Raw genomic sequence first — 11895 nt, 5'->3', positions numbered from 1 at the left:
AAAAAAAAAAAAAAAAAAAATGGTCGATATTAATCGACAGGTATGGAATTCTTTATGTTCCAAATTGTAAAACGTGGATTTTCGCGCCATTTTTAATGGTTTTTAGTGCTAAGTACATATATTCTGTTGCTGGAGCCATGGATGAGCGCATTCCAATTGATCTGGAGGGCTATTAATTTGGTACATACATATTAAATGTAGAAGGCTGCCAGGTACCATTTTAAGGAGTTTCGACTCTCAACCCCCCCTTTTTATACTCCCTTTCCAAATTTGAAAAATGGATTTTCGCGCCATTTTCCACGATTTTTATTTGTTATTCTCGTTCTGTTGCTGGAGCTCACCCAAATTGATCTAGAGGTTGCCCAGGTAGGCTTTTTTAAGGAGTTTCAGCTCCCAAACCCCTTTTTAAAATTTGAAAACGTCGATTTTCGCGCCATTTTCAACGGTTTTTATAACCAGGCTATTGTTCTGTTGCTGAAGCTTGCTCAAACTGATCTGCAGAGCTAAAATTTGGCAAACAGATTCTAGAGGTTGCCTAAGTAGAACATTGGGAGTTCTGTTCTAAGTATTCTGACAAGCAAACTCCCTGCTTATCCCATTCCAAATTTGAAAATGCGGATTTTCGCGCCTTTTTTAAAAACAGTTTTCAACTTTGTGTTATTTTGAATTTATGAGTACCTAGCGTTAAAATTACTTTCTTAGTTTTTTCAGCTTTTTTTGCATTACTGAAGACCAGCTAGATTTAGTTTGAATTTTGGAATCTAGAATTTCATGTGTATATTCAAGAAATTTGAATTTGTTAATGGGTTCTCCAAGGGAGGCGGTCAAAATGTTATCATACTTTAACTTTATACCAAAATATTCAATTTCTCAAACCTTTCACAGCAACCCTTTTAGGTTTGATTAAGATGTTTGGCGCTTTTTTCGATTGTTTCAATCTTTTATCAATTAAGTACTAAACCTGACTAAACCCCATGCTCAATTGCCCTTTCTAACGCTCTTCGTATGGCTTCTAGGTACAAGTAGATACCTATTCAATTTGGTACTTACCATTTCAATTCCATATATTCCTGATCCGGAAGCAATACCTCCAGAAATACTCCATAATAAATAACAAAATACACCAAATTTGTTCCAAAAATCTACAGAGAAAAAAGGAAAACGTAAGCAATAAATAAGGTACCTACTTAATTAATTATATATAGGTACTTGCTTAATCAAAAATTGCTATAATTTCAAGAATGCTTTTAGATAAAAAATCTTACCAACAGGCAATGCAAAAATATGAGCTACACAGAGAACTATTTCCAAACAATTTATCACCTAGAATAAAATAAACCATCTTGATAATTATTCCTAAATATCTTTATCATTTGTACCTATGTACATATGTACCTCTATTCGAGTAGTATGGAATTTGTTTTTATAATTACCACAATCATCCATAGCGACGATATAATTCGGTTCTTCAGAGAGTAGAATCCTTTATTATTAGCCATATTTACAATCACTTATTTTTAAAATACACAATCGACCATAAAAACAATAGGAACTTATCTCCACATTTCGTAACTTGAATAAATAACTTATGAAATTGGTATCTAGGTACTTATGCGTTGGTAATATAAATCTCAACTGACTGTAGGTATCGAACATAATACATTGTGTATTACGTTTTTTGTTAGGTATGTATTTGTCATCGTAGAAAATGAAGTACATACACAGTTCGTACGTCATATTTTCTTCATTTTAGATTATGGTATGCACAACATGGTATGTACTGTGTATTCATTTTATCAATATTTTATTCGTTCGAGTTGATCGAAAATTCTTGTGATAAGAAAAATAAAAGCAGACTCCGTACTTTCAATGTAGAAGCATATAACGTGCCCTTGAATATGTAAATTTTGATAAGCAAGTAGGTCTAGGTAGATTGATACCTTTTTTGAGAGGAAATTCCCACGTTGTTGTTATTATTATTAATAGGGTATGATCTCATCAGCTATCGAAAATATCAACCGTAATGACGTATAAATAAAATACATTTCTGGTAAAAAAAAAATTGAGGAGTAGATAATAAATCCAAAAAATTAATAAAATCATTCGATGTGTGTCAAATATGTTCATATTGCCTTCACATGCCTTCACCCTTCAATGCAGCACGATTCATTTTCAAATGTAAATAGATTTGCTGACTGTTACATTTGAAGGGGCACAAATATTTCATTTTTTTGTTTTACTCAAATTCTCACTTCATCAGTTTATCGAAAAAACTAGAAAATGAAATGATATTTCAAAACCATGATTTTGCTATTGAGAAAGAGACCACATTAAAAGAGATTTTGATGCAACTATTATGAAATTGAATACCTACATTGAAAACTATTTACCTTAATGAAATATTTTTTTAAAAATTTAAATTATATTCAAATTCATCCCATCTTATTTTTAATTCTGTGAAAATGAAACATTTTCGAGCCATTTTGGTAAACTTTAAATTTTAATAAACATTCTTGAAAATATTATATTTCTTCAAGTTGATGGTTTGGCAATCATCTCTTGTATTTCACTAGAAGAAAACTAAAATGAAAATGAATAACTTCTGAACTGGATGGAGGTTATAAGTATTCAAAATTAGTAATATTTCAACTTCATATTTAATCATTTCGATAATTTTAATGAAATAAATCATTTTATTATTCAAAAATTCCAAATCATAATGCAATTTTCATGATATTATACATATTTTAAATTAAATTTCACGATCAGCTACAACACATTAATTTCTTGTCCCTTAGTACTGATCTCCATTCTTTTTTCTATTTTTGAAACGAACGTCTAAATTGATCTTACAATTCCATACAATTTTTATATGTATTAAATATCAAGTAGGTAGGAACTCCGACACTAAAACTTGAGGTTACTGAACACGAACCACCCTCATCCACATTCTCCTTGTTACGAGTCGTGATTCCTTGCAAGTTTTCAAAAACTCTACTCCAGATGTTTCGATATGTGAACATCAACCCATAGTACGAATTCCACCATTCTCCTCTAGTTCCAACTCGATATGTGCATTTCTCTTCAGCATTGCATTTCGCAAATGTTTAAGTTGCGTTCCAACGCCCAGTAACGAAACTAAAACATCAAAAATAAGGCGATTATTTCAAAGAATCGGAGATTCAAATTGTAAAAGTAATTTCAAATTCAGGAATAAAAACTTACGAAGTACAAACAAATGAGCCACCGTTATTGGCATAGGGAAGAAATTTTGGATAAATCGAACGATCTTGAATAGAAGTGGTCCAGTTGATGCATAAAATATGACTATTTCAAAATCAGGGCCAAAGGATGCCGACTTTAATGATATCATGATTAGAATTCCTTTCACGAGAGCTGAATATAAAAAATACATTGCATTTTTTCCCAAGACTTCGGGATTATTCTGAAAATAAAATACATCACGTATCAACACTATAATTATACTGATAGCTATTATTACTGGATTCTTAATTTTACAGAAAGTTTAAACTTAAAATAGCATAGAAAGATGAGCAAAAGGTTGATGCATGGGTCGTAAAATATACCTACTCAAAAACTCACTTTCTTAATTGCATATATCCCCGAACCAGAAGTTATAATTCCAAGCATACTCCACCACGAGTAAATCAAAACGCCAAATTGGTCCCAAAAAACTAAAAGAAAAAATGTTTAATACTAATTCGGAATGGTTTCAAGAATGTTTCATTATTATGTAGATGTACCTACCAATGAATGATTTTAATGCTTCCGCTATGCAAAACAATATTTCTAAACCGTCTATCACCTGGAATATAAGATAGGCACGTCTAGTAGGTATTAAAAATAGGTAATTTATATATATTAACTTAGAATAATTTTTCAAATATTAAGTACATATATTTATAATAATTACCGTGACAGTCCATAATACATATAGAGTTCTGGTCTTCGAAGCATAGAAATCATCTCGATGTGCCATTTATGCTCTTTTATTTTTAAAACCAACACGTGTAGTTATATTATGAAAATTAAATTTTAGAGCAAGGCATTTATTTTTACCGGCACATTGGTACTAAGTCGCCTACTTCATTTTGTTTTACGAGTGTATTTTTTATCATAAAGTAATACCATACGTCATTATCGTACCTGTACCTATGGGTAGGTACATGAAATAGCAAACGGGTGAGCGTTTATTTGAGAGTACCTATTTTATTCGCTATATCGCTAATCTTTCGATTTGAAACATCATCGAAGAATAAATAACAACTATAAAAATAGATAAGAATATAGGAAGGTAGTAATATGGATACACATTACCTTATCAGTTCACCAACATATATGTATTACTTTAAAAAAAAAAAAGTAAATAATGACGCATATGTAGAGGTACATTACTACGTACGTACAAGTGTACATCGCACTTGAAAAAAAATGAAAAAACAGATTTTATGTAGAAATAGACTGTTTACATATTATACCAACTTGAGGAAATCAAATCATGCGAATATAGGTAATTCAAATTCGAAGGCGTCGAGTTATTTTATTTTAAATGCGATTCATTAAAATACCAAACAATAAACATTCAAATTTCACTTTTTAAAAAATTGGCGAGCCCAATAAAAAATTATATTGAAGTAACTATACACAGATAATAAACAATATACAAAAATTCACACACGAAAATATTTGTCATTAAAAAAATTTAAACTTCAGTCACTATCGTATCATCACATCTCATCGATTTACATATTTCGTCGAATGCTGTCTCATCATATGACTTTTCATATTATCTTTTCTCTTAAAAGACCGATCACAAATTTCACATTGGAAATTTTCTCCACGATGAACATACTCGTGAGTGGACAATCGAATTTTCATGTAGAATGCCTTACCACAAACTTTACATTTGTAAGGTTTCCGATTCAAATGCTTATTCATGTGATCTCGGAGAGAGCACTTACTTACATACTTTTGTCCGCACTTCTCACATTCGTATTTTTGTTTCTCTTTGCCACATTTGAATCTATGCGCGTTGTATTTCGAATATGAAGGACAAACAGTACCACAGATTTGACAAACTCTCGGCTCAGGGAAATGCATATTTCTCATGTGAATTTGCATAGAAGTGTTGGTTCCGAACCCTTTACCGCAGACTTCACAAACAAAAGACATGGTCAAAGAATGTTTACTGCCAATGTGATGCTGAAGTTTTCCTTTTTCGCCCGTTCTGTATCCGCACGTGTCACATGTAAATGGTTTATCGTGGACACACTTTATGTGTTGCATTAGTTTGCCTTTGTGTTTGGCTACATGATCACAAGTTGGGCATTTGAATTGCTTATCCGAGTGAACTTGTCGTAAATGTACATTGAGCCCTTGTCTAGCACTGAACGAAGCAGTGCATAGTTTACATGAAAACGGGCGTTTTCCAGAATGAACGTTTAAATGCTCCTGGTAATCCAACTCATGGGGAAATGTTTTCTTGCAAATTGTGCAAAACAGACGATTATCGCTTTTCTGTAAAAAGTGGAGAAGTGGAGGTTATTAGGAAATGAAGTTAATTATTGTCAAGTTGTGGTTTGATTTGCTTACTTTGGTATTTTTTTTCAAAGTCCATGATGCTGGAGTATGTTGATTCGTAATGTGTTGCCGAATGTGTGATTTTGAACCGGCTTTGTAGCCACATATAGCACATGTAAATGGTTTAACGTGGACACACCGTATGTGGGCAATTAGTTTGCCTTTATGTTTGGCTACATAATTACAAGTTGGGCATTTGAATTGCTTATCCGAGTGAATTTGTCGTAAATGTACATTGAGCCGTTGTCTAGCACTGAACGAAGCAGTGCATAGTTTGCATGAAAATGGGCGTTTTCCAGAATGAATGTTTAAATGCTCTTGGTAAGTCAACTCTTGGGAAAATGTTTTCTTGCAGGTTGCGCAAAAGAAATCTTTATCATTGTTTTCCTGTAATAAAAAATGAAGGTTATTAGAAAATGCAACTCATTAGTGTAAAGTACATAATTGAAGACGTCATAGCAAAAAGGACATATGTGTGAAAGTTGTATTTTGAGAAAAAACTGTTTGAAAGTTTGAGTGCTTGTGAAGTTTAGAAATGTGCATATTTGAACATGGTGACGATTTTATCTTATTTTCCCACTATCTAACTATATGAAATGCTATGCACCATTAGTCTGGAGGAAACTGTGTGTTAGCGGTAAGCGCTCAAACATTTCGAATTATATGTCCTTTTTGAAGCGAAAAATTGGCCAATTTTTTTTTTTGATTTAAAAATGTTTTTGAGCAAATTTTTGGATTTAAACCAGGTAAATAATGGTTGATAACACAAAATCGATCATGAGTAACCCATTATCTCTGAAAAGAGATCGCTATGTTGAGTAAAAAAAAAACCACAAAAAAGACAAGTTTTTTTGACCAATTTTTTTTTATTGATTTAAAAATGTTTTTGAGCAAATTTTTGGATTTAAACCAGGTAAATAATGGTTGATAACACAAAATCGACCATGAGTAACCCATTATCTCTGAAAAAGTGAATTTTTAATCGACATCGCAGTTTTAAAATGGCGATATCTCACTGGTTTTTCGACTTTGTGAAGTGGGGGTGGTCTCATATGATAGAGGAAGGTCTGAAGAATAACAATATGGATTCGTCTCAAAAAGGACATATGTGTCATATATACCCCTTTTTGTTATGACGTCTTCAATTCTTTGATTTGCTCACTTCAGGATTTTTCTTCGATGTCCACGATGCTGGAGTATGTTGGCTTGTAATATGTCGTCGAATTTGTGATTTGTCACCGGTTTTGTAGCCGCATATAGCACAAGCAAATGGTTTAGTGTGGACTGTCTTCATGTGTTGCGTTATTCCCTTTTGGTTTTTAGCTACATGACTGCAAATTGAACATTTGAATTCATTACGGGTATGAGCTGTCTTTAAATGTTCATCGAGGTGTTTTCTAGCTTTGAACGAAGATGTGCACAGTTTGCATGTAAATGTACAAAGTTCAGTTTGAAGTTTGGGTTTTTTTCTACTACTCTTATCGTTCAAATCATCGCTGTAATCACTATGTTCGTCTGGTTCACGGTTTTCTCCATCACTAGAATCAGAATGGTCATTTATCGGTGTCGTTCGCATGGTACATTTTCTTTTCAACCTGCTACGATTACTCGTTGTATTTTGTGTGTTTGCGAGAGGAATAGTCTCTTGAGAATCATTGGTGGAAGAACACGTATCGTTGGATGGAGCATTATCCAAATTTTCATCGCTGGTTTTTTCAACCGGGATTGCATTTTTTTTATCGGATGTATTGCCATTAGGTTTGCTGATTGAAGTAGATGGATTTGCATTGGAATCGCCTCGAACAGCGTTTGAATTTTCCAGTACTTCGGTGGAATTCTGATGAGTATCGTTATCATCAGGTTGCGCTGAAATAATCTGACTCGAGTTGTTTTCAATAGAATCGTTATCTAAATTCGTTTGATTAGTTTCTAATTTGCAAGTTAGGATAGATCTCAATTTGGTGATATTTATCTCAATATCAGCTCGATCATTCAATACAACCCTGATTTTCTCTGCATGATTCGGCGCTCGGAAAGAATTTTGGGTCGGAGTCTAAAAAGAATGATCAATTAATAAATTAAGAACATTACTGAATATAAAAATGTTTTTTTTTTATCTGAAAAATTTGATTCTTACCGGCAGTATGATTTCTTCATACAATTGACTTAAATAAGTTTGAGTTTGGTGACATTGATCTATAAAATTTGAAGAGTTTTCTAAGTGGTTAATGCACGAAACACACACAGTTTTCGGTAAAGGATCTTCCAGCAAAATCTGTGAAAAAAAGTAGGTAGATCATTTTCAGCACAATTTTTGAAACATATTATACGAATGAACTGTTTTGATATGTTGCTATATAATTTAGTGGTTACATTGATGTAGAGTAGATATCTGATTATTGATTATGAAATACTTACATTCAAACGAACGATTTCTTTAATTTTCGACTCGAGCTGTTTATTTGAACCGGTTTCGCTGAAAATATCAAACATTTCGTTGTTCTGATTGCCACATAAACGACAATGTTCGTTGTGCATTTTGAAAAATTGGGGTAACTTTCATTAAAAATGAACTGAAGTAAATTTTTTAATCGTAATAATTCAAACTTCAAAGATTTTCGATCTCTATCAATTCTATCATTTATGTTTTGTTTATCTAAATCACGTCAAACCAAACCAGTTCGAGTCAGTGCTACCATTTTGAACACGTTAGAAATGTATGTTCATTTTTTTTTGCGTGGCTTTGCTCAAATTTTATAGTATTTTTCAAGTGTTTTAATTTTTAAATTAATTTTTAACGAGTTGTGTCGATATTTTTTGCAAGCTTTGCTTAATTGAAACTAATATTTTAATAAAATTATATCACTTTATGTTATGCTTTCTTTTTGAAATTTTGACAAATATACAAAAATGAGAAAGAAAATCATCTTTGGTACCTACAATGTAAGTACGTATAGTTTTGGTAAATTGGTAAATATTAAATAAAAAACAAGTACATAATTTGAACTCATGAAAGAAAATTAGTAAAATGGATAACCAACAACGATAAAAAAAATAAAATAAAAAAAAGGAATAGGTAGTAGGCCTTGTAAGATTAAAAAAGTCTCTGTGTGAGCTTTCATTTTTAAATTTTATTTTTTTGATTTTCGGTTTCAGTCATAATTTTAGTTTTGCAACTTTTTGAGAGGAATCAATAAAAGTTTTCATCAGTATAGATACATATATGTACATGCTACGTACCTACCTATATTACATTTTTGGATTATTTTTAGAGAACATTTTTCAATAGATACTTATTCAAAAATTTTGTTACTTGAGCTTTCCTTTCCACCGATGGAAACTGTGATCTTTTAGATGAGAAAGGAGATCTCCTTTCTCATCTGAAAGATCAAACGAGAAATTTCTAATTTCACCTCACAGCTCACCTTAAAAATAATAAAACTTGTCGAAATGAAATTACTGACTAAAATAAAATACACAATTCTTGCAATAGGTAAACCTGATAGGTACTAATGAGCCGAACTTACTTAAAAGATAGGTAGTTTCCCCTTTTCTCACTTTAATCGTGAATAAAAAGCAATCTTCATTCATTATTTTACTTCCAAAAAAAAATCACAGATTACGACTTAATTTATTTTATTTAATATTTAGATACCTAGCCTCGGTATGGTATTTGTAGTTTGTACAGATAAAAAATATAATACGAGTAGGTACAATCGTTCAAAACACAGCCAAAATTATTAAGTAGGTACATCCACATTTTTCTCACTTTTCTCTTGCAGATTTTCTTCTATGTTATATACGACATTTTACAAGCATTCTTCAGAATTTCATCAATCAAACTCTATGTTTATCATTGTATAAGTATACCTAGCTATACCTACCTATTACGGATGTCATCCTACAATACACATGTATCGCATCGATCATAAGTATTCTGATTCTGAAATTTCATAATGTTCTCGAAAGTTACACCTCCTGGTTCCTTGCTTGCATCCTTGCTTGTATTTTCTTTACTTCCGAAATGTAGTATCGCCGAACAATAAATGCCACATATATCAGAAAAACTGAAAACCAAAAATCCATCAAGTTACCTATTCCTAAAACTTCAAAGTTGGGATTCAAGATGGTAAAGAACTGAAAACCATTAGCAACATACTTATCTATATATGTAGATTGAAAAATTAATTAGATATTAAATAAAAATAAAAAACAATAGGTAAAACATAAGTTAGGTACTATCTTATAGGCAATTAATTTGAACTTTTCCGAGTCGGAGTCTCCAGTAAGATATTCCTACCTATTCCAGGATTTTTGTTTTCCTCTCTTAATTTTAGAAAGAATTTGACTCGATTTAACAATTAATTCCAATCTTCTACAGAAAGCTGATCACAAAATTTGCTTTGGTGCCTTTACATATTATATAAATTGAAACTAAAAAAGCATTTGAATTACCTCCTAAGAAAATTTCAGATGCTGAAAACTATTTAAGTATTAAATTTTTGAAAAATTTTGAAAGCCCGAATCCTAAAAGAAACTTTAAAATTTGATTTGATCGGCTAGTATAGACTTGAAATTCTGTCATCTCAAATCAACTGGTGATAGTTTCAAACATATTTAAAAACCTCCAATGGAGGACTATTATTTTAATCATTAAAAGTTATTTATAAATTGATTACAATTACCCATCATGAACAGGTGAGATAAAATATTCGGTTGCAGTGCGAATAGATTGGATTTTCCAAATAAAATCAACAGAATTGGTTCGCCTGATGCATAAATGGCCGTCAAATAGAATTCATTATCGCAGGGCAGTACTATTAGCAACAAAGCGAATATTCCTTTACAAGCTGCAGAGCACCAAAAATACGGAATGGAAAATTTTCTCACGAAATCAATCTTGGTCTGTAATTTAAACATACAATACACAAGTATAGGATAGGTACATATATGTATAAGTAGGTTTTATACCTATACACTTGATGCAGTATTTTAAAATACCTACCTACTTACCTCATCTTCCATTCCAGCTAATCCTAAAGCACAACTCATCGTCCCGCAGAAATTCCATATCATATAAAAACCCATTGCCATTATGTTCCAAAAACCTATAAAAATACAGATTACAAAAATTTACTACTTACATATACCTACAAATTTCATACTTTGCACAAAACACTTCACAAAAAAATTTACCAATTTCAACTTCAAAAATGTGGAATTTGTAAGTTAATATTTCTAAGAAATCGATTATCTGAAAAAAGAGCATAATCATGTATAGGTATGTAGGTACCTACTTCAATAATACTTTGATGAATTTTAAAGACACGATTTCAATAAATTAAATAAATTAGCGCGCTTAAGTGCACATCATAATTACCGCAATGCTGCATAGAAAAATTAAAGTTTGGATTTCTAGTATGTGTTCTCTAATATTCACCATTTTCGAAAATACCGGCTACCTCTATAAGAGTAGATAATTTTAAAAATACACACACGAATAGTAGATCACTTGTACAATGTAGTAAGTACCGATATGTACATTTATACTGACAATAGTGACGATGAAAGAATGTAAAGTACAGATTACAGACAACTTCAAAAGTATTACGCAGTACGTAGCGCCATAAATTTATGAGTCATCATACGATCTAAAACAAATTCGATTCGAGCACATTTTATATCTTTGTGTACTACATAGTACATACCATCTGCCAATATTTGAACGATATACATTTATAGTTGGAGGCTCATGCATTGGGCTAGATCCAAAAAAAAATTATGATTACTTCATAATTAATTAGACAATTTCTATCAAAATCGAGGAAATTGTAAAAAATTATTAAAAATAAAATGTACATGAAAATTTGTAAAAGTGACAACATAATTTATTTTTAAAAAACATGGGTATCAAAATTATGTTACCAGTTATCTACTTAAATCATGCTGCATTAATTGCAGCGATCTCTAAAAAAATAATAAACAAAAAATCACAAAAATTGTTGAAAGACTCAAAGTACTTTCCTAATATAATACAATACCCAACATTATTCTTAGCGATGAAACGATTCATTCTGTATCGTAAGAGTATTTGTTTTAGATCACAAGAGAAGTACACGATGACATGACTCATACTTTATGGCGCGACGCAATAAATTCAAACTTTAAAGTTGTCACTTACCGGTAAATTCTTTCATTGTAAATTCCAGCATTCGAGCGTGTATTTTGAAAATTCCCCCCGAATATGGCGAATATAAGAAAACACTTGCTAGAAATTCAAACGTTGACTTTTGT

General features: G+C 31.5%; 2 protein-coding genes across 2 annotated transcripts; both read right to left on the bottom strand.

The window, feature by feature from the left end:
• Window positions 1–3022: 3022 nt before the first annotated feature.
• LOC135836096 (gastrula zinc finger protein XlCGF57.1-like) lies at window positions 3023–6707 on the bottom strand. The gene is made up of 5 exons (XM_065350699.1): window positions 6681–6707; window positions 5614–5988; window positions 4987–5538; window positions 3226–3445; window positions 3023–3138 (listed from the first exon to the last, which is right to left on the bottom strand). Exons 1-5 carry the CDS (start codon window positions 6705–6707, stop codon window positions 3023–3025), a joined length of 1290 nt encoding a protein of 429 aa, XP_065206771.1.
• LOC135833459 (zinc finger and BTB domain-containing protein 41-like) lies at window positions 5778–11369 on the bottom strand. Its single transcript, XM_065347299.1, has 8 exons — window positions 10982–11369; window positions 10798–10855; window positions 10615–10709; window positions 10287–10506; window positions 8020–9668; window positions 7739–7876; window positions 6723–7654; window positions 5778–5988 (listed from the first exon to the last, which is right to left on the bottom strand). The coding sequence occupies exons 5-7, from the start codon at window positions 8137–8139 to the stop codon at window positions 6743–6745; spliced, it is 1170 nt and encodes a 389-aa protein (XP_065203371.1). The 5' UTR covers window positions 8140–9668; window positions 10287–10506; window positions 10615–10709; window positions 10798–10855; window positions 10982–11369; the 3' UTR covers window positions 5778–5988; window positions 6723–6742.
• Between the last annotated feature and the right edge of the window lie 526 nt (window positions 11370–11895).

The sequence above is a fragment of the Planococcus citri genome, chromosome 1, assembly GCF_950023065.1.
Source record: "Planococcus citri chromosome 1, ihPlaCitr1.1, whole genome shotgun sequence".
Lineage (NCBI taxonomy): Eukaryota > Metazoa > Arthropoda > Insecta > Hemiptera > Pseudococcidae > Planococcus > Planococcus citri.
Note: the sequence above shows the minus strand (reverse complement) of the source record. Positions and strands in the feature narration are given on the sequence as shown.